Here is a 24,381-nt window from a genome sequence, read left to right as displayed (position 1 = left end):
TCCTTGGCGCCAATAAGGCGTCTGCCGACGCCGAAGACCTCGGATGGCGTTGACCATCGGATTCATCCGACGCCGGATCCATCGGCGCCGTAGGATTCTTTAGAGTAGATGAAAGCTGCGACGAACTCATCAGTAGATGTCGTCTGCGTCACAGGTCTTCTAGGTGACACAATTGGTACCGGCGCCGAACCAGCATTTCCCGAAGGAAGGAAAGGCATGAAGGGCGTCGGTCTGTATGAAGCCGGAACACCCATGTCATAGGCCAATGGCCCCGGGAAGTCCCGAATGACCACCTCCCGGAGCCATGGTGGCAAAGATGTTGAACATCGCATTAAGAAATACAGCAGGGTCTGTGCCTGGCGCCGGGAACGCCGGATATCCCTGAGGAGCCGGTGCCTGAGGCGAAGCCGGCGTCTGCTCGGGCATCTCTGTCTGCATCGGAAAGACCACCGGCTCCTGGTGAGGATCGACTTCGAAGACCGACATCGGAGGTGTCACAGTCGGGCTAACTTCACAAGTCTTTCGATGCCGAGCCAACTGCGACCTCGAGCGGGAACGGTCCTTACTTGACCGACACCGTGAATCATGCCGGCGTCGGGAGTACTGATGTCGCCTGTGAGATTTCAATGACTTGGAAGAAGACTCACAACGATGATGTTTCTCCTTCTTCTTAGATCTTGCCAAGAACAATTTGGCCTCCCGCTCCTTGAGAGCCTTTGGATTCATACACTGACATGAACTGCACGCTTTGACCTCATGGTCAGAGCTCAGACACCACAAACAGTTCTCGTGTGGGCCTGCGACCGACATTCAACCTCCGCACTCCCTACAGGGTTTAAAACCCGACTTCCTTGGCTAAGACATTGTTACACACGAAGTGAAACAGTAGCTCCCTGGTAGCCTCGAAGAAAAAAACGTTACTCGAAGGCACGGAAAAAAGAGAACTGACGCCTGCACGTCGACGAGGACCTCTTATTGCCTGGATGATGTCATACGGCTTCGCGTGGGAGTCGGGCAATTGTGACATCATCGTCGACGTGCAGAGCTAGAAGAAAATTGCCGTCGAATGCTGGCACGTGGGGAAAATTCTTTAGGTGAGGAATCCACAGGTAGTTGTATCCATCAGAATTCTCTTATTGATACTGGAGAGTTTTCTTCAGGCAGAGGCAGGCCTTGCATGGGTGTCCCTGTGGACAGTGACAAGGCAGAGGTGACAACTTGAGGTGTTTGGTCCACAGGAATTTCATGTGAACCTGGGGACAGTTCTGAAAGGACATCTGTTCCTTCCCCTGTATGCATTCTTCTCCACGCCCAAAAAAGAAAGAAATCAAAGATGAGGGGTCCACTGCCTGACGATTATAAGTCTACCACGATCAGTTACTGGAAGTTCTTATCGTAGAACATGGATGATGGAGAATACCCACTGTCCTACCCAAGAATTGGAGTCAAAATTGTCACACCATTTCCCTAAAATAATTTTGAGATCCTGCACATAAGCTGGGATTTTGTAGAGTTAATAAATATCAATCAAAATGCCAGTACGGGGAAGCAGAGTAGGGGTCCCCGCTAAGGGGTATAGCAGGGACTAATCCCAGTTAATATTATATCCAGAGTGCTCTCCGAAGAGGCAGAAGATTTGTAGTAGCCTGTCTATGGAGAGAACTGGATCCGTAACATAGTAGGATATCATCCGCGTATAGCGAAATACACTCTTTCCACCCAGGATTTCCCAAACCAGCGGGTCTTGTCGGATCCAGGCTGCAAGTGGTTCTAGGGCCAGAGCAAATAGCATAGAAAAGCTGGCACCCCTGTGGAACCCCTGTGGAAGTTATCATATTTACGTTCACCCTTGCCAGTAGTTTCTGGTAGAGCAGCTTAACCCAAGCACAAAACCGTGGGCCAAATCCCAGCCTGCGAAGTGTTGCAAACATGTATCCCCACTTCAGAATGTCAAAAGCCTTTTTGGTGTCTAGGGTTAACAGGGCTACCTGGGCTGCCTGGGTCCCCCCCCCCCCCCCCCCCCCCTCTCCCCCCCTCCCCTCCCCTCCCCCCCTCCCCTCCTCCCCTCCTCCCCTCCCCTCCTCCCCCCTCCACGACTGTCATGTGGAGCACTCCATACAGTCGATGGATGTTAATCCGGGTGCTTCTACAGGGCATAAAACCTGTTTGAGCAGGATGGACTATGGAGGTGATCACGGTTTGCAGCCGGGTGGCCAACACCTTGGCTAGTACCTTTGCCTCAAATTCAATAAGGATATAGGCCTATACGATGCCCATTTTGTTGCTGGCTTCCCTTCCTTAGGTATGACCATTATTAGTTGCTCTCCTCTGATCTTCGGGCAGTTACTGGGTATTCAGTGCCTTGTCATACATTTTGGTAAGATGTGGGGATACTCTACTTTTCAGCCCCTTATAGAGCTCCACTGGGAGCCCATTTAAGACAGCTGCCTTTCCAGATTATAAGGATCCGATTGCCTGTCTTATCTCCTCTGCTGTCAGATCCCCTGCCAGGGACTCCCTTTCTTATTCTTTGAGGGACACAAGGCTCACGTTTTTAAGCAAATCGTCAGTCTTTTTCTGTCATAAGGGTCTTAGTATTGTATAGCCTCTCATAGAAGGAGGCTAAGGCCTCTGCTATTTCTGGGCTCGACCGTCTTGACATTCCCGACTCATCCACTATCTCACATACTCCCTTTTGTTTGTGGTCTGTTTTGTCTAACCACAATAGCAGTTTGCTTGCTTTATCTCCGATATCGTAAAGCCTTCTGTGTGTCGCCTGGGCAGATTTCTGGGGGGGAGGAGAGGTGGTTTCTAGTCCGTCTGTCCACCTCTGTGTCTGACACCATGTTCATGTCTCCCGCCTATGATGAGGATCCCATTCGGCAACTGTAGCGTCAAGGTCCCAACTTCCAGCAGTGTCACCCCATGCAGGTGTGGTGGGAAATAAACTCAGCATGTATTTAGTGTGAGCCCTTCCCACTGTCCTGTGATTGCCGCAATCAGCCCATAGGATCCATCCATGAGTGTGCTAGTTTTAATGGTAGTGCCCTTCCAAGAAGAATGCCTGCCCCCCCTGGCATCCGAGGAGTATCCTGCGTGTGTCAAAGTGTATCCAAATCAGTTTGGGGCCTTGCAATTGTTTCCACTAAGGTGGGTGTCCTGCAGGAGGACAACGTCTGGTGCCATTCCCCTGAGGTACTGTAGGAGTAGTGTCCTTTTAATTTTGCTCCCCAACCCATTCACGTTCCACGTCTCTCTCGATCTCTCTTGTCGCTCCCAGGCCCCAGACCCTCACCGTTCCGTCTTGCGCCAGCCCTCCAACCAGTCTCATGTTTCCTCCAGAGACTGGAGGAGCCAGGAATATCATCATGTATTTTATATTCTTGGCCCGAAGGGCCCATTTCACCTCTAAATGGCAGGTCTGCCTCTGGACCTGAAGGGTGAAGTCCAGAAAGCAACAGATCAGTGCATTTTCCCCATTTCAGATCCCCTTTCGATCTGGCTGTCTGGAGGATTGTGTCTCACTCCCTGAAGTTAAATACTCCAGCGATTATTGTTCGGGGCTGGGGCGGTCATGTCGGCACCCTATGCGCTCTTTCAATGGTAAAATAGTTAGACAAACGTTTGGGACTCAATTTGTTCAGGATAAAGTCTTCTACAAACAGTTCTGTACAGTGTCCTTCTGCCCCATCCAGAACTCCTGTGATCCTGATGTTGTTGCGGCCGGCCTTACCCTCCTGATCCTCCAGCTTCGCCACCACCTAGGCCTGCTTCTTGTTCAAGTCTTGTACTTGCTTTACTAGTCTTTTGTTGACGGCCTGGAGCCCATTAATTTGACCTTCTGCCGTGGTGACCTTGTACACAACTTTGCGAAGGTCTGCGCGCAATAAGTGGACATCTAATGTCACTGCATCGATTTTCAGTTCAATATTGTTCTTTAGCGCTTGTATGGCCTTCATGATTTCCTGCAGCGAAGGATCTCCACTCCCCAGGCCTGCATTACCCCCCCCCAATTGAGTCTTGTGTGTTCCTCTCTGATCCAGCTGTCTTCAGCTGCACTGTGTACTTGTCTTGATTATTAGTCTACGTTGCCTGTGGGCCTCGGTTGCGCCCCATCATATCAGACTCCTTCCCAGTATCCCACTGCAGGGGTGCTCTCTTGGGCCCACTGTGGTGGGTCAGTTCGCTGGTCGATTTCCTATGGGTCCCACTTGGCTTGTCTCCTCCTGGGCATTTAAACTGTTTCATCCCTCGCAAGCAGTTTCCTGGCCCAGTCCCAGTTTCTCAGGATGTTTCTGGCCTAATTTGGTTTCGCTCATAGGTCTTGCTTCCGCCACCGTACCTCAGGTTGTCTCTGAATGGGCACTTTTTCAAGGGGGAGGGAGGGAAATCAGTCTCCTCTTCTGACCCCCCCCCCCACTCTGTTAGCAGGGGCACCCTCCTGCACCTGCACCGTTGCTGGTTCTTCAGGCTTGATCCCCATGGGCTTCCAGGGGGCCCACGTCTGGGCATACCTGGCGCACTTAAGGCGACAAACACAAACAAACCCAAATGATGGATGGGATGTGGAACCAATCAAACATTTAAACCCCCTCCTCCCTCTCCCCCCCAAAAGTCACAGATCTGGGTTTAATCCAGCAATAATTTTGCTCACCATGCCACCCCAGTTTGGACCCAGCCATACGCAAATCAGTCTTGACCCTGTTCTGCATTGGAACAGTCCAGCCCGAACTGCCAGGCCAGGTTCTCCCTGGCCCGGAAACAAGCATCCTAGGACCAGTTTCAAAGCATCACCATTCATCAGCCAGGCTAGCTTGAATCCAGTGGCATACTGAGCCTGGGACCCACGTCTGTAGTGTTGCGGGCATCTACGCGCCCTCCCAGAAGCTCTCCGGCTGGGCTACTTATACCTCAGTTCTCCCTTGTGTCGGATATCGTGCTTGCCGCCTCTCTGGCTACTCGCAGGCCACTGTTGTCTCTTTGGCCCCCAGTGCTGCATCTCCTCCCAGCCTGTTTGGTCTGCCCCTCTGGCGCTTACCTTGCCCTGCGGCACTCCTTGCGCACCACAGGCTCACAGGCACCGTGGAGGCATTGCGGTCCTCCCTGGCAGGGTTGCTCACATCGCCTCAGTGCCTTCTCCCTCTTCCAGCACCACCTGAGTCAGAGGGCCTCGGCCTGCTCCCGCCAGCGTTTTCTCTTCTGCCGCTTCTCCTCATTGGAGGCCACGCTCTTCAGTTACTCCACTCCCGGCCACCTACGATCTTTCCGCTCACCATTTTTTCCCCACAGCTCTGTCCAGCCTGCATACTGCAACTGCACCATCAGCCCTTTGCCCCACCTATGTTTTTGATCGTTTAGGACTCGGGCCCCTTGGACTCCCAACCAAATGCTTTCCCCTGGCTCTGGTCCAGATTTACAGAACAGATTTGCAGGCCTTTTAGGTGCTGTTACGGAGCCGCTGGACTATGCGGCCATCTTGCTCGGCGCCTAGCCACACCCCTAGATGGTGATGATGTTTATGATAAGCCCATTTATCTTGTACAATACTACATTCTCTGTAGGAATATACACATTAGTTCGGGTCAGACAGAAAATGCTCAAGTAAGAACAGTGACAGTCAAGAGAACGCGATACTAGAAGTCCCAGAGTGCAAACAGAGTGAGGACCCAGGCAGAAAGGAATCAAAGGACAAAGGCCACCTTTCAAGGAGAAACAGGACAACCTGACTACCCCCGGAATTGATATGAGTGAGCGCCACACAAACACCAATGGCGGAAGGGAGAAGGCAGTGAGAACTGCAGATTCACCCAGAAGTCTATGCAATGTAGTGCTGGAAGGGGAAAAAGATAGAGGCTAGCATGTTGCGCTTAAACACACAAAATATATATAACTCCCTGGTACTTTGTATGTGTTTCTAGTGAAAGGGTGGCAAGCCATAAACAGTGAAGTTAGTCATTGCACTTAAAGGCATGCTGGAGTGGGCAGAAGAAAAATGTGAATGATACCACCCACAAAATAATGGATGAAGTCTTAGTAAAATCAAAGGTCTTGACTATAAAGAGTTAAAAAAAAAAAAAAGTTTGGGAGAGAAATAAAGAAAATATAGAAATTAGAAGAATCAAAGGAAAGAAAAATTAAAGAAAAGAAAGAAGGAAATAAGTTAAGAAAGAATGAAAGAAAGAAAAAATAAATAAATGGGAGGATAACAATACAGCACAGTTTCAAATGGACACCATCTAGTATGCTGTCGAATAGCAGCAGCCAGAAAAGCAAACACTTCAAATGGAATTTACAACAGCTTTGGCAAGAGAAGGGATCCAATAAATATAGCATGTGCATCAGAAGTGCCCTGCTACCACATCAGGCTCTAAACACAAACACTACACTAACGTAATTATATTATAAAGTAAAAACAAAACCACTCGTACTGAAGGAACTAGCCTGTGTGTGGATGTGCTCCTTGTGAGTAGAGCAAAACACAGTCACTCAAAGTGAAGTTAATCAGTGGCTTACGTAGGCTGACCCACTGCTATATGCTGTAGTGGGCGTAAGCAAAATGTGAATGTCACAACAGGTCAATAGATGAAGGGAGGTGGTTAAAATCCCCTATATTTAAGTACAGTATACATATTTTAATGAAATCAAAAAGGTCTTGGCTAACACTAGACCTAAATCAGCAGGAGCAGAGAAAAAAACGGAAAGGGCTATGAAAGGGGAAATGAGGAGACAAAATTGGTCATCAGTGCGCTCATGTTTCCTACCTTTTGTCCGTCAGGCAAGTAACTTGACCACCGCAGATGCTAGGTAAAAGAGTACAAAGTGTTGCAGTGTGGACAGAGTAAAGTATACCAGATGGGAGCACAAAACAGGGGATACAGATAACGATGTTGAAATGTGTAAACTGTTTGTAAGCTGTGATTTTTCCAATGCACTACACAATGGAACGAGGTGTGGATTGCCCTAGCTCTTGTTGAACAAGACATTGGTGCTTCAGCTGGACATCGGTTAAAAAATATATATATTAAAAAACCACTGCTGTATATCGTTTTGAACTTTTATAATATATGAAAATAAATAGATTATAAATTAGATTATAAATAAACCAGAAAGGCAGGTGGCTTCTTGTCTATTGTGCAGAAGATTCGCAACAAAGTGACATTTGAATGAAATAATAAGAACATTTGAGGACATTTCCAAACAGAAAACAGGGTGAGGTGCACCATTTTATTTTTTAATGACGTATATCCTAGATTAGAGAGACGTAAAACGTTTAGAACACCAGAACAACAGAATCCTTATAATCTGTGATTTCTTTTGTGCTCAATGTAGCACAGTGCTCAAGGTTTTTAAAGCCAAGGCTCGAAGAGTAATTGTATGGAATGTTGTATAGAAGTGGCTGTGGCAAGAATATAATTCAGAGGGCAATGGTCGAGGGAGGAATCCTGTCACTGGTGCGGCTGGCATCCTTGTGTCTGAATAGGAAATAAAAACTTTGAAAATTATTATATATGCCTGGTTTCTTCAACTGAGAGAGTTCCGATGGCTTTCACACTATGACAAATATCTGAGAAAGAAGAAAGAGCAGGGCCCGTGTGAAAAGCAAGATTCTCAAATTACTTTCAGAGAAATGGACAAACTTGGGAGGTATGCAAATTAAAACTGGAGTCAGGAACTCTGACTGTTGGCAATTCTGCCAGGTCAAAATAAATACAATACATACTACAAAGAGCATCAGATCTGTAAGTTTATTTGCTCAATGTGCGACGGCTACATAATTACTCACATTCATGTTATTCCATCACTGAGGAAAAACTGCTAAGAATGGTCCGTGTCAAAATAATAGCCAACAAAAACAATTTGGGGAAACTTAATAAAGGGAAAAATGAGAACCACTGATCAGACCTTAAATAGTTCACTGTAGTAGCATGACAAAAAAGCACAAACATCAGCTCATTCAAAAACATTGTTTTTTCTACACTGTATTAGATTTTCACCAGGACGAACACCAGACATTAAAATCAAACTAACACTGGTGTTTTTTTTTTTTTTTTTTTGAAGTATTTCAAATAAAGTGTCTACACAACAATATAGCATGTCACTACAGCAACATCCATAACAGATCAATTGGTACGATTACTGGTTGGTTGAGCAAACTCTCCAACAGGGAAGAAAATAAATAACATTTTAAAAAAGCTTTAGAAATTGTTGGACTATTTTTTTTTGTCATAGGAATACATAACACCTACAGCATGAGTTAATAAATGTCAAGCTACCGTTTAGAAATACAACACTAGCATGCACAATATTGTATCGTCAAGAGTAATGCAGCAGTAATCCTTTTCTTGGAGAGACAGTTATCATAGGCAAGTGCAATTCTTAAAATTAAACGACAGCAAACTTCATTCAAGCTGCTTAAAATCAATTTTATACATTCCCCAACTGTATGTAATCTTCGTACCATCTTTTCTTTAGGTTCCCAACAGCAGCTAGAGCTCAAGCAGACATGAACATACAAAACAAATAGTTGTGTAATTCCAGTAAATTCTTTTAAAATTACAATGGGTAGATGAGACAAAGTGTTTAAACAGGCAATATACTACTGATAAAAGCTATGTAGGAGGAAAATATACTTCATACCCAGTAGAATCATTCAAATTGTGGACCAGGGTCACCGTGATTTCACTTCATTTCTAGAATTATACACAAGATGAAATCGAATCCTTGTTAAGATTAGTTATCACTACCCCATTCTCGCAAGGGACTTTCAGTTTTAAGAATAAGCAGTTTACCTAAGCCATGGCCCCATTCTGCACGGCATACCATCATCATCCTCCAGTCTTGTTAATCCCAATGTACAGGATCCTGAAACACCAGACTGCACCTCTTCGAGCACACAAGAACGTCAGTCCTCAAATAATGGGAGGGACATCACAAGATTATCTATGGGGTGTAGATGAATAGTGAGAAATCTGTGACGTTTGTATTGGGGAATATGCCACCCAACAACTCCAATTTAAAAAAACGCCACCAAGAAGAAATTAGAGGCTTGGATGCATGCAGCACAATAACTCAGATTTATAAAATTTAAGTGCGGGAGGTCCATTTTTGGGCCTTGGGACCATGCTCACAGCAAGAATTGGTCATTAAAATCTACTTAGGTGCTCATGGTCACCATATGAATTTATAACATAATCCTTCACAACTAAGCTGTAATTTGGTATGCTCTGTTATGCCTTGAAGGCACAGAATATTATCTTGTGATAAAGTCTGTGGGTATTGTGCTTCGAGCTTGGAGATTCAGAACTTAGTCAGTAGACTGGTTACGAAAACCCATACTCTGCTCATGTTTACAAATACATGCTTCATTTTACTTTAAGGAAGTAACCTAATGTTTCATTACAACAATTTTGTTGAGGATTTCCAGCCAGTGAAGAGTGCAATAGGATTAAGTGCCTGTCATGTGGAACATCATGTTAGGGAGGTGAATATGTGGTCTAGGGCACAGAGATTTCAGAGAGACCCAGCACATGTACAAGATTATGTAAAGAACTGAGAATTCCTGCATGTGTTTTGCAGTTAATGTACATTTCTTTCTAGGATTTTTCATATATATATATATATATATATATATATATATATATATATATATATATATAGTTAGAAGGAGAGAGGATGTGTTTTGCCTTTAAGGTGCAGGCTGTTAAATTGTGACAAATTCTAAGTGTGTGGTTGCTTGAGGTTGGAGATTCTAAATGGAGTCAGCTGACAACTGGCTGGTGAAGTGATCCACACTCAAGTCTCGTTTACAAGTAAACACTTATTTTACCTTATGGGCGTATCCTGACGTTTCTCTACAACACTTTCCCTATCTCCCTGCAAACAGCTGTTTTAGAGTTCTTGCATTCTACCCCACCCCAAAAATCTATTTAATTCTTAGGCTACTCCATTTCTGTTCAGTTCAATTTTTTGTAAAAGGCTTTAAAAGGAAGCACATCTTTCATAATGACCATTCAAAGTCACTTCATATTGGCTTATAAAAACCATAAAAGTCTTGCTCTGGAAAATCTATGTGGCTTTTGTCAAACTGCAAAACTAAACATACAAACCTTGCTTATATATAGGCAACATGAATATATGTATTTATGTAAGTACAGATACAATATAGGCACATGTATTCTGGTGTGCATACATTTGAATTCTAATAACTATTTTTTAATAATTCATTGGTTTCAGGGACTTGTTGAAAATAGTGTCATACCTCCCTAAAATCTACAATTGTGCGCGGAGCTTATCTTGAACCTCCTCCTGAGAGTGTCAAGTCCTTCTCAAGAGGATTAAACAAAACCTTAGTGTTTAAGACATTCCAATACCCCCAAATAGTCTAAACGTTAATTCTTGCTAATCTCCTCAATTTATTCTGGAAACATGTCATGCACTCACCTAAAGTATTTTGATAAGTACTCAAGACTCTTTGGTAACATTAAGATGGGAGAGCGACCAGCAGTGCGCTGGCCACCTAGAGTTAGGGCACAGCACCCTCAAAAGTAGGCCTAAAGAACCAAACATTAAGCAGCATTGATTTAATTTATGTTTTCTCCAACTCACATTTTCTGCAGCCCTCAAATGCTTCACAATTCAAAGAAATCAAATATAAATCAGCCAAAACTTAAAATTAAAGTAGACAATTTGCAATTAATGAAAAGTCAACACCCACCTTGCTAAGTCGAAATGGGGATTTGTCTTTTTGAAGCATTCAGATTTCACCAGAATGGTTCTAGAAGGTAGGGATTATAGATGGCACATCCAAATGTAAAAAAAAAAAAAAAAAAAAAAAAAAAAAAAAAAAAGGATGTACCACTGGCATCAAATTTACCACAAGAGGAAACGCTTTTTCTGACAAAAAAAACAACAATCTACTTACTCATGAGCCATCTGTAAACAGAGTTTGCATTTTTTTTTTAAATGTTTACAGTTTTAAAGCACAAACTCAACTCAAGGGCATTGGAACGCTTTACATGAGCACCAGATTACACTACACAAGGTCAGATTATTATTATTCATAATTTTTGTTATTTGCCCAGCAGTGCCTAATTTGTACATAAAAATATGCAAGTGCACAAAGCTCTCCTTCAACACACGGCTGCTGCAATTAAATGTGGGAACACGGAATACATAGGCAATGTAATCCTGAAGCCATCTTTGGCCTCTTCAATCCATATAAAGCCACTCTCTGCCCCTTCAGATCACTTTTGCAGCGTTCTGCTTTCTCCCATTGTGACGCTTTTTCGTTTTTCCCTTCCTTCGTCTTTCCCATATGTGTCTTTTGCTTGCAGCAAATGTTTGAGGCAGAAGAATAATCCCCCGGCCCTCAAAAATAAGTGCTGGTGCTCAGCACCGGAAACAACAAGCACAAATTAAGCACTGTTGCCCAGAATCATAGCATGGAGAGCCGCAGCCACGACTCGAACCTGGTTCTCCTAGTTCTAAAGTTGGCAGTTTTGGCCGTTAAGCAACATCTTAAATGCTTTCGTGTCCATGATCCTTTTTCAATGGTGACTTATAGGAGGACAGAGATTTAAGGCACAACCCCTTAGTTCAGCAAGTATATGCAAACAAGATGCCTCCCCAGAGTTAGGTCCACACACTCCTGGGTGCTCCGATACACACCATTTGACTCTCTCAGGAATAAGTTTTAACCCCTGCTAAAAAAACATTGCCAAAATACACTGAGGCCTTGGATTAATACACTGATGAACCATATCAAGTGCTAAAGTAATTTAAGAAATGAAGAATCATTTTACGATATGGATTACTTAGTTCTGTCGATTCTGTGAAGAAAAAGTGTGGGAACAAAAAAAAACAACAAAAAAACCGAAAAATCGGATAATTTGTGATATATTAAGTTCCCTGCATTAGCTGCTTGGGAGCTATGCAACAGGAGATGCATTTTTTACATCAGTGTGCTCATCAAAATATGCAGAACTGACCAGAAGGATGGCTCTAGAAGGGGGTTATTGAGATGATCCATCAAAATGCAAAATGTATGTAGCATTGACAGTGAAAAATGCCACAAAAAACAGAGGATTTTTTTTTTCTGCCAATAAAGAATCTACCTACTCACAAGCTACCCATAAGCTGAATTTATATACTGTAGTGACAAGTGCTCCTTTTCCATTAGTGACCTATAACTTACAGAGGTCAGAAACATAAGACAACGCCTCAGTTCAGTGACAAGTGAGTACTTTTCTACTTCGAATGTGAGCTGAAGCCAGTATATTTCACGTCTGTAATTATTTTTCCTTCTAGCCACTCCCTAAGTGTGGGCGTCAGCAGGATGGTCTTAGTACTGAATTATAAAGCTGCCACATGTGCCTGACCAGAGCTCATACTGTTAATCATGTCATCTACTGCAACAGCAAGTGATTTCAAGTGGAAAAGCAAGCAGAGCACTTGTAATGTCATATGTATGTGACACCTGAGGTTTTTCACCAGTTGTAGCAGAGAATTGACAGGAGAACCACACTTTTTCCCCAGACACAAATCGCATTTCAGCAATTTAGAAAAACAACTTGTATTTTCAGAAAGAAGCCATTTAGAACTTCCGAGCTTTGTTGCATTTAAGCCAGTATATTCCCCAAATCGATGGATTCTCTCTAATCTAAAAACATTTCTATCACATTCCACCGTTTAAAATTTTATTTTCATTAGCTATGGTTAAAACCAGTATCACTTTATAGAAAGTTATATTTTTTCATATATTGGTCAGCCAGAGCAGTAGACCAGCAGTGAACCACCAACACAATGAAGAAAACCTCTCCTCTTGCGAAGCAAAAAATGCTACCAAACCACACAACATACTGGAGGATCAACAAAACACCTATAAACTGTTGACATTGACTGAGCAACCAATCTCTGTGGAATGAATTTTGAACACAGATTGTGTAATGCATTTCCCAGTACCATAATTTTATTATCGACTATATTAAGTATTCACAAACTACTTCCAAAAAAGTGTTGTTCTTAATCCTGAGCATTCCAAGGGCACAGAAACTGCAGTTTACTCGGGTAGTCTGCCGATGATCAAATCAAAGATTTGCGAACAATCAAGTATTGAAATGACTCCAGGAAAATCAAAACTCTGCTTTCTTGGACTTTTGACTTATGCACATTTCCACGTACTACAACACCACTGTAACAGCAGAATTATGAAGTAACTATACACTATTTGGATTCACTATGAAACTTTGGTGACCATCGAAGTGAAAAATGTGAAAGTAGAACGTCAGAGCCCCAAAACAGGCGATGAAACTGCTTTTAAGGCAAGAGCTTAACTACTTAACAGAACATACAGATCTGAAGATTCCTTGCTCATTAACCCCCCCTAACTTTCATGACCCTTTCCAGTGGTACATTTTCTAAGGTGACGTGTAATGTAACTTTAATAGAGCTACATAAAAAAGGAAAACACACTGCAAAGTAGGCCTCAATTATGCCGATTAAACCACCGTGAATTTCTGTAAAAGAAAATGGAATGGAATTGGGGGATGGGGTGATTGTCGCTAACTATGTCAGTTTGTGCTAGGCGACCAGGCATCACGAATTCCACCAAGACAAATATTCCCTCAGTGTTTGATGTAACACGGCTGCAAATAAACAGTTAATACTGTCAGCTAGGAGGCATTAAGTAAATCAAAGAAAAAAAACGAGAAAAAAAAAAAAAAAAACACATACAGTATGGCACTTAATGAATTAAACAAAAGCATAAGCGAAATGCACAAGCATCAACTTACTGGAACCACAAAACTATTTTTAAATAAGGGCCACCCCCATCGATATTATTTGTCTTGCAAATCTTTTATCTAGCAATAAATAAAAAAAACAGCTCCACCTGTATTTATAAACTGCAGTCCTTATGCCAGTGTGAGGCTGCCCTTCCATACCAGCACAGCCAGTCTGACTTCCACTAGTGGTATTTTGGCAAAATGTCGAGGAGGCAATCAAGACAGGAGGTGGGGTTCACCCTGGAAAGGTTACCCTTTCTCTCCCCTCCCCCACCCTGAAACCCCACTTGTGGGAAAAAAATAAAGACTGCGGTAGTAGCATCAGCGTGCGGCTATCAGTCCTCAAAGATTTAATTGTTGCCTTCTCCACCATCGTCATCCTGCTGGTCGCTTGTCCAGAGTGTAAGGTTGTCACGAAGTAGTTGCATGATAAGTGTTGAGTCCTTGTATGAGTCCTCATTGAGGGTGTCCAACTCAGCAATGGCATCATCAAATGCAGTCTTAGCCAGGTGACATGCCTGCTCAGGAGCATTCTGGATCTCATAGTAGAACACCGAGTAATTAAGGGCCAAGCCTAATCTAATAGGATGAGTTGGTTGCATGTGCTCTTTGCTGATCTCATGGGCTTCACTATAAGCCTTCTCTGATGATTCCACCACTGTGGCTCTCTTTTCCCCAGTCGCCACTTCAGCTAGATAACGGTAGTAGTCTCCTTTCATCTTCAGGTAGAACACCTTACTTTCGTACTGTGTCTCACTGCAGTTCTTTATCAGGAAGTTGTCCAGCAAATTCAAAACATCTTGGCACACTGCTTCTAGCTCCTTCTCAATTTTCTCACGATAAGCTCGCACCATTTCAATCTTCTTTTCATTTCCATCAGCAGAGGTCTTCTGTTCTATGCTACTAATGACCCGCCAGGAGGAACGTCTTGCCCCAACCACATTCTTGTACGCAACGGACAACAGGTTTCTTTCTTCATTGGAAAGTGGCTCATTGAGCTCAGTCACCTTGAAGAAAAAGAGGAAAGAAGTGAAATTGTGATTTAGTCATGTGAATATTAAAGTAAATTAAACTACAGATAGTTTTTTTCCTATAAAAAAGTTTTCATAATAAACATTTTATATGCTTTTGTCCTTCAGAATGACATGCAATTGTCTGCCTGGGAACGCCACCCCCAATCGTCAGCCTAAACCCAAACCCAAATCTAAACCCAAATCTATGCCTAGGTCAGGAGGACTGAAAATATCTACCTAAACTGAACTGAACTGAAAGCTCCTTGATTAAAGGCATCAACATAATTGAGCATGGACCATAAGAATATTTCCTCTGTAGTAGGACACCAAACATCTTCCTTTTTTGATAATCATTGATACTCAAGTGCCAACTCGAAAAGAAGAATTAGGAACATATGAGAGCTGGTTGTCACTTAGGCTAAGACACAGAACGAGAATGCACGCAATATCCCTGGAACAAGTATAGAGATGTTCTGTTCTCTCCCTCATAAAAAAATGTAACAGCAAGGAAAAGATACACAATTTACTAAACTAAAAGGCGAGATACTTGAAGAGCAAATTAAAGCAGCAAAAAGCAGACCCATAATACTATTTGAGATTATTAGGACAAAAACTATTGTAAACCCTAGGTCTTATCATCAGACATTCATAGTACATAAGTGGATGATTTTCGCAAATGATACAAGAGGTTGCATCCAACGAGGATACACCTGCCAAATGACATCAGACCCATAAAATGCCTATACACAGCATGCCAACCTTCTTTACCTCACCATAGAAGCTCTTGCAAAAACAATCTCTTCAGAGCTACCAACCTGATCCAACACTTTCAAACTGAGTCTCATCCACAACTTCCTCTCTCCTACCATCAAATGCGTTAAAATACCAGTGTTTCAGTTGACCACAAATCTTTAAAAATTGGCATTCCCAAACTAATGTAAAAAGATAAAAAAATAAAGAAACCTTACGGGTGACAAAAAGAGGGATGGCACTACATTCATATCTCTGATCAAACTTTTGTAGCCAAAACCATAGAGAAACATGTAGCTCAACAGCACAATCAATATTTCAAGAGAAATACCCTTCTTAACAATTACCAGTCAGGTTTCAGATCAGGACAACACTGAAACAGCTATGCTCAATGAGGCATACAAGATTCTTAAGGATAACAAATGCTTACTCAATGTACTGGGACTGTTTATTGGCAGTTATTAATGAAAGAAGCTGATATACTATCCCACTTAATACCCTCTGTTTGGGATTAGTGGGACAATATTACATTGGTTCATGTTGCATCTAAATGTAAGGGCCTACTTTAAACACCCTTGACCTCTTCTACCACTACAATGTGGAACAGACACAGACATATGCAAGAATTAATCATGATACAATCAGCCACTTTGAGAACTCATTTCAAAATAAGCAACTGGAAGACTAGACGTCTATTAAAAATGAAGCAGAGTAAAACTGAATTCCTTTTAATCTGTAATGACCCAAACAGTGGCATGGGTCATGCCACCAAGAAGAGGGCATTTACTCTAAAGCAGTGGTTCTTAGGATGTGATCCATGGACCCTGGGGTCTGCAATGCAACCTAGGGCGTCCAGCACTATGAAAAAACTACATTTTGTCAGAGTAAGAAAATATATGTACATGAAAAAGGAAGATGTTAAAGTGAAAAAAATGTAACTGCACTGTAATTGTGAAAAATTACAACTGGAAGCTAAACATTAAGCTGATATCCATAGCTTTACTAGTTAAGGCAAAATACAGCAAACTGGATGTAGTGTGGAGGACTGGTGGCCTCAACTGAAGCACTGTTATACCAATAAAAGAGCATACATAAGCAGCACGAAAGTGTGAGTGATATGCGAGACTCTAGCATTTAACTTAATCTTTCAGGAATCCATTTTGAAAATCTTCAGCCTTCCTATTAAAATTGTGATTGTTGTATTTCGTTGGATTCTAAATTAAGTCACATTTCACAATTTGTTTTTGTTTGACGTACACTAGCTCATGTACTCGTGAGTATTGTTTTGATGTTCAATTCTTAATTGCTTAGACCGCGTTTCCTGGCTTCCAGTTATGATCTTGTGGAATTCGAAAGAAGTCAAAAGGTTACAAACCTCTTCTCTCCAGTGATACAAAATGCAAAATCTCTAGGTTTCTTTCTAGATCGGTAGTTCTTAATTAGTAGTTCACGGACGACTGGGTCCGTCTGTTGCACCTATTCAGAGACTCATGACCTTCTTTTGTTTTAATAACCATAAGTATTTTAGGGTTGAAAAAAAAAAACACAATTTAAAAGGTTAGGCTTCATACGAGGATAATAGTTGAGTAAAATGAATATATAGTTGAAGTCTACTGTATTGCCTCGCCGATGCATTAATGATATTTTTAAAAATCATAAGCATTTAAAAATATGTCAGAAGCCGATTGCTGGATCAGGACACAGCATATGAGAGCGGCGCACATTGATTTGCATAGAATTTGGGTTTGGAACCATGGATATGTTTTGTGAAAAGGATATATTTAAGTATTACTATCAGGTGTTGAGCGCTCCTCCAGAGTTATTGAAAACCGAACTAGGTACCATCTTGAAAGATTAAAAGTCCACATGGTCACAATACCCACTTACGGCCGCAGCCACACTGAATGTGAACCTTGAGGCTACAGACAACACACTATTGACGACGGAAGCCTTAAAGTGGATAGTAAAACACACAAAGTAAACAAGTATCGAGGGGTCAGGGCATCAGTAAAATCAGAGGTATCTGCAGATAAGAGGGCCTACCTCAATCACATGAAGCGCCTCCCCTACAACCATATTTGAAAGCTGCCCTAAGACACAAGCCTTTAGCAACATACTAATGACCAGACTTTTAACTATGCCCTTAACCGAATACAGGGCGCATTGGAATATTTCAAAGATCAGCAAAAACTTTTGTTTATGTACCTCTTCCCCAGAATCTGCTATTCATGTGATATGCTGCTGTCCTGCACTGCTCGCTGAGACACGGATTTATTTTCGGCCCTTTTTCTGCAAAATGGGATCAGTACATTGCAACAAGGCCATGCCATTAATCTATTCAGCAGCAACTGTAAAAGATCTGGCCCAGATTAGTAAATTCATGGCCACGGCTCGACGGAGCCTGCATGATGCCACAGTGCCAGATTAGGGCCAATCAAAAGCCCCAGTTGCACACAAGTTTTCAAAGTTTCTAGCTGCACAACCACTGGGTGAACTAGCATGATGCTGAAAGTGGCAGCACTGTGCACTTACCAGTGCCAACCCCACACATAGTGGGCACGTATTAGATGTGGTCTAGGTTTTCCAAGGACATTGTACGCAATATTGCATATTGCTGTATCGTGTATGAGTTTTAAACCATGACAGAGGCCGCAATTAAATTTTGATCCTTTCTGGATTTGTATCCAAGGGGTCCTTTTGATTTACATCTGTCACTTTAAGGTTCGGCCCTGTATAAATGACAGGTTTGAGATATGATTTTAACACACCTATTTGCACTTTAACATCTCGATTCTGTCCCCATTTCATACTAAAAGGGTCTCAGAGATTTAATCGCAGTCTTGTAATGTTAGTGTTTTTTTAATGGTTGCTCCAGCTGCTACGTAATTATTTTAATGGACTTGAATTTGTTGCTGCATCTTTTGTCATCTCCATGCAGCAACGAACAATGTCATTTACTACTATTTGTACAGTTTTAAATGTGCTGTTGGTATTTCTTTTTATGATTGTGACTCTTTTGTAATGGTTTTAAGTAACTATAGAATAAACACTTTACTTACACAGCTTATGACAATACAAACTATACCTGGGCACATTCAAATATGCTCCGACATGAACTAGCAATCATTTTTTGACAAAAAAATATTGGTGAATGGCTTATTTTCTAGAAAACATTTGCATCTGTGTACTTAGAGAATCAATGTTCTTAGCACTCAGTGCACTAAGCATGTATACACTGGTAGTCTGGCCAAAAGCTCCCTTGCAGGCTACAGGTGCTCAAAGACTCCAAACACGTACTCTTCTTAAACAGCAAAGGGGGCATGCCTACACTTTTCATCAGAACTGAAACACTTCCACAGGCAGAGAACCACTTCTCAGTAGTGAGCATTTACTGTGGCACAATGATGATATTCTATACAATCTCTGTCTGTCACCTTTTGACACAGAGACCCTGCATGACCTTCCACTCTAACTGCTAATATTGTAAAGCTAGAACTGCCAAAAAATAATTTATGTTATTACTCAATTCTAACATTTCGTTCACTTGTTGAACTACAAACAACCACCACCACTTTATAGCTCAAGCCATGGCCTTTCAATGTTCATTAACTCTGTAAATCATTCTAACATACTCAAGGATTGCATCCCGGTAGAGTGAACAAAAATAATTATATAAATTATCAAGTGAGTACAGAAGACATCATTAAATTGTCTAGCTTTTACCTCATTTCTTTACAATATAAAAGCACCTTTACGTTAGCTCAGTTACTCTTATGCTTTTAGCTAGCTCATATTCTCAACATTTGATGTCCCTGCTACAAAGTGGTGAATCACAAAACAACTTCAATAGCTGTTTACCACCCATCACTCGGAGGCTCCATGTGACCTGTGTCTTTTCCGCCCCATCACCAAAGGACTCTTACCGATCAGCAAAGCACTAACACCAATCCTCAATGCCTTCATCAACTCAGCCATTTTCCTTAGACACCTGGAAACATGCCACAGTCATGCTCAAGAAACTATCCTGGCCACTCTTTCCAACTACAGACCCATGTCCTTCCCATCATGCCAGAAACCAAAGACTCACCGACCACAGTTCTTAAACGCCACGCAGTCCAGATGTAGCCCATCTGTGGTACAGAAACAGCACTGATCGTCACAGACCACATCCACGTGATCGGTGGTCAAGACACAGTAGCCCTAACTATCCTGGATCCCTCTGCAGCATTTGACAAGGTCTCACACCCCATTAAACACCTGCACAAGACTGGCATTCAGGACTCATTTTCCACTGGATCTTCTTCTTAAGAGTTCAAACACAAGGCGTCAGCCTGGCACTTTTATCCTCATCAGTCCGCAAACCTGTCTGCAGAGTGTCTCAAGGTTCATCACTCAGCTGCACCCACTTCAACACATACATGATCCCTCAGGCCTGCATCATTTGCATGCATAACATCAACATCCTCTCCTACACTGAGGACACAGAACTCATACTACCCCTTAAGGACATTACCCCCTACACAAGAGAGAAGTTCACCACCTGCATGACTGAAGTTGCTAACTTGCTGAAAGCCAACTGTCCCAAGCTCAACACTAAGTCAGAAGTAGAGATCTTTACAAGCACCCCTCACCATGGGACTCCAAATGGTGGTCGGCCAATCCCCACCCACACCTACTCCCAAAATCATGCCAGGAACCTCAGGAATAACCATCAACAGCAAACGGGACATGGCCACAGAAGTCAATGTCCTCACTGCAACCTGCTTCGATACCCCGAAGATGCTGAGGAAGATCTTCAAATGGCTCCCAAGCAACATAAAAAAAAAGAAAAGAAAAAAAAAAAAAAAAAAAAAAGTCCAATCACACCCTAGTCACCGGCCATTTGGATTATGGGTATGCCGGGATCAACAAGCAACTCACGAGAGAACTACAAATCCTCCATAACTCAGTTATACTGACCACGTCCCCCCACCAACCTTCCACACAGAACCCACATCACACCACAGGAACTACACTGGCTTCTGATACACAAATGCGCTCAATACCAACCACACACACAACTACACAATTCACCTACCTAAACAATCTTAATTTCTTCCACCAACCACACACCCCAGCAGGACTCCGCTCATCCTCATGATCCGGTTCTGTGTATGCGTGAGATATGTGTAAGAAGGTCTTAACTCGCTGCTAAAGCATGGAACGACCTCCAGCTCCACCCTAGAGCCTCCCCTTCTTTTTGAACTCTGAAAAGCAGGTCTTCAGCTTTTTGCATTTAACCCACCTACCATAGTCAGGGCTATACACACACACAACACACACACACACACCTACATTTCTTGGCTGCTAGTGCACTTTACAAATACACATAATAGAACATCCTGAGCTTTGCCCACCGACACTGAAAAGGCACAGGATGAGTCATGGAAAGAAAAGAGAAAATCTGCGCATGCCGTTCGGCTGATGGGTTTTTAGGAAGGCATCAATAATGCGATTAATATTACAAACTAAGTTAAAATCTACCAATTTGATTTTACTCTTACAGAGCATTTTCCATTCTTAGTGTCTGCATAGATTATAGCATTCAATAACGAGAAAGGAGTCAGTGTAGGGTCTTGGTGTGGTACAGCTAGCTTAACTCTGGACAAAAAGGTTAGTAACCACATTTTGCAATGGTTCTAAGGGAAGACTTGAGTGTAATGTTCTGCAGCACGTGTCTGACAAAAACATGAACAGAGAATGCCACTGAGGCCTTTTTAGCTCTGGTCACGTCAACCTGGACAACAGATAGATTTTGTGCTCCATACAGCATCTAGAAGAGAGTACCACAGGATGCTTGCTATTTATCTGGCACTGCCTCCAAATGTGAAGAACAGTTGAATAGTCAAATGCAGGCCCTTTAATCTATCAAGACAAATGTGGAAGGAGAACTGACACCCACACTATTTTAGGTCCCTTAGAAGGACAAAGAAGACTACTTCGAGAACAATATTTTTTTTAGATGGAGTTTCAAATGTGATTTTGTAACAAATGTAGGATGAATCCTCTAAGAAGCCTTGCCCAAGTAGTATGCGACGACTGGTCGGAGGTGCAGCGTCTGCATCTCACTATGTGTCTTCTGATTGCAATAGTCCCTAAGAAAGACGTCTTCAATGGAAAAAAAACAAGGAGGAAACTGCTCAAAAGTTGTATTTATCAACCTTCCCATGACTGGGTTCAGGGTTGAGGAGGTGAAAGAAAGATGTAGTCTTATTAAACACATAACGGCTTTATTGACCATAAGAAGGGTTTCTTATGTCTCTTCTGGATCCAGTGGATCCAAGTGAAGTCTTGAAAGTGTCCACTTGTTGCAGCCGACAGGAAAGACACAAAAGTATACCACTGAGCAGGTAGACGGGTTGATGTTATTAGCTAGTGCCCCATGGCTGAATCTGAGCCACTGACTCTTTTATAGAGTCTAAGTGTAGGACTTAAAAGCCATCACAAGTTCTCAGCGGAGAGACTTGGTTGTGCAAAAAAAACACCTGATAAAGCTGAATGCTGGCAATACGGATTGAAGAACGACTGCTCCTTTGACAAGAGTTCATTCCTTTGGCTAATGCGTTTCTAAACCCTTTGGAGCATGTCTAACGAAAGACATGCTCTATAAGAATAAGCTCCATAACACATGCAAACCCAAGGCAAAGCAACAATGATTATCATGCACTCAAATGTAAAAGATCCTTGTAATAAGAAAGTGATTCAGAAGAGGAATGCCCCTTAAGGGTCCTGAACCTCTGCCAATACAACAGGCATATTGGTCACATCTGGTGTTTAAGCAAATGGCAATGCCATCTATGGATGTAGTACCCTGGACCTTTACAATGAAATTATGTAATTCCTGAACACTTTCCTCTTGGGGAGAAACCTTCTCAGGGTGACTCCACTAGTGGTATTGATTCCACCAAAGTGAAAGACTAGCAGAAACATGCCTTACTTTAACAGCTAGGATGAAACTGTGCCTTGTGTCTTCACATAGAATAGTGTTGTGGTATTTTCTTTGTGGATCACTGCCACTCTGCATCTCACCAACTCGAAGAATGTTTACAATATCAGAAAGGCAGCTTCCAGCTCCAACACATTTATGCAAAGAGAACCATCTGATCTGTCCCACAAACTGGTGGAGAGTGCTCAGCAATTAATTCCACCGATTCACTAATCAGTTGTTTGTGACCATGCTCTTTGTAATGGACATCCCAATAAGAGACTGGCAGCACATGCCCAACTGCAAGGTGAAAACCAGGGACAGCGAGGCTGGATTTGGTATGGACTCACTGCTCAACAGTCAACCTCTTACGTTCACTAGATGGGATTGCTGAGAACAAATGCATGAGGTGAGAAGATACAGATGTAACCCTATGAAGAACATCTGTAGTTCCAGAGTGATCTGGAATCATCAAGTTGTCACAGTTTACCCAATCTAACTAATATTTACTATCCTCACTGGAAGACTGAAGAGACCAGCTTGGAACAAAAGATCATCCTCGTTTCTTATATCGGTTACAGGAGTGTTGAATTCCTATAATCTGACGTCCAAGACATATTGATTGGGGTCAAGGACAACAAGCTTTCATGTTTATTTTGTCCTTTGTGCTGCAGGGGGCTGGGCCTATACGTCCGAACTCTTTGCCTGCCCGTTTACAGTACCACATTATGGATCAGAAAAGGGCACTGTCTGCAGCTAAGATAATATTTGTGCCCATTGTTAATTTTGTTCGAACTTCTATTTCAGGTTCATAAACGCAAAGCCTTTCTTTTTAGGGCAAGCGCTGCAAGGATATGTTGTAAGCTTAGACTGCACTACGGACAGTGGTTCTAGTAAAACATGTGCACACACGTTTGCAAAGTTTACCAGCATGAGACTATGTATAATGCTCTCTGGTTAGATGAAAAATATTAGCAGAAGCTTGAAAGCAAAATTGATGATTCTTTGCTTTCAAAATAAAATGTTTAAAAAAAAAAATGCAACCAAGAAAAAAAATGTTTTCCTAAACACTAATTTTAGATACCATTTCAAGTAAAATGTGTTGATGTACGCTGGTATTCCCAAATAATACTCATAATGGAAAAATCAGTGGAACTAGCTGCAACAAGATTTTGGGAAACATTAAAATAAACAAGCATTGGCAAAGCCAAAGGCCTGACACTGGTGGTCAGTCTTTTGGTTTGTCATTGTGCGTCTTGTGGCATGGTTTTTGTAAAACGTTGTTGTGGGAGCTGTGGTGCCCTCAGCATTATAACAAACACTGACAAAAAGCAAAAATATTTTGGTCTCAAAAAGCACACATTGCTTCAGTAATCCCTGGCACTGGACAAAATTACTGTGTGCGCAGATATGATCCTTGTGAAGGAGCAGAATACTGTCACTCACAATGAACACTTTAGCCAGATGACAGGTAGCCAGAATTTAATAAAAACAAAAGGTCTTGGTTAACGCCTGACGTAGTTAGGGATCAAGTTCTTAAAGAAAGTCACAAAAGTGCACCTATGGTATATGTCCTTGAATGTGTGCTGATTTACAGCTTTGTTAACTGACAAGAATTTACAAAAGTAGGTCAGGAAATCCTACTCATAGAAAAAAATGCATTTTAGTATGAGCAAATATGCATGTGTAGATTTGCTCTTGCGAAAATCTGTTGAGATTTTACTAGTACACTTTCCCTCCAACCATTTTTCCCCAACCCTGGTGAAGTTTTACTTCTGCCCTTGTAAGGAGCAAATTTCCAACCTCTCCAAGTATGGGCAAAGATTAGATAAGAGCTGGTGAAATCCCCAGAAACATTCAAGTTAGTAGGTTT

At 42.3% G+C, this 24,381-nt stretch overlaps 1 protein-coding gene across 1 annotated transcript in view; it reads right to left on the bottom strand.

Annotated features, from left to right (window-relative positions):
• Nucleotides 1-7,953: 7,953 nt before the first annotated feature.
• Nucleotides 7,954-24,381, bottom strand: part of YWHAG (tyrosine 3-monooxygenase/tryptophan 5-monooxygenase activation protein gamma) — a 106,450-nt gene continuing 90,022 nt past the window's right edge. The window contains exon 2 of the mRNA XM_069226716.1: nt 7,954-14,788. Within this exon, the coding sequence (XP_069082817.1) occupies nt 14,132-14,788 (657 nt within the window). The 3' untranslated portion in view covers nt 7,954-14,131. The remainder of the gene's footprint in view (nt 14,789-24,381) is intronic.

This window comes from Pleurodeles waltl, chromosome 3_2 (assembly GCF_031143425.1).
Source record: "Pleurodeles waltl isolate 20211129_DDA chromosome 3_2, aPleWal1.hap1.20221129, whole genome shotgun sequence".
Lineage (NCBI taxonomy): Eukaryota > Metazoa > Chordata > Amphibia > Caudata > Salamandridae > Pleurodeles > Pleurodeles waltl.
The sequence above is the reverse complement of the archived record's forward strand: the minus strand, read 5'-3'. Positions and strand labels throughout refer to the sequence as shown.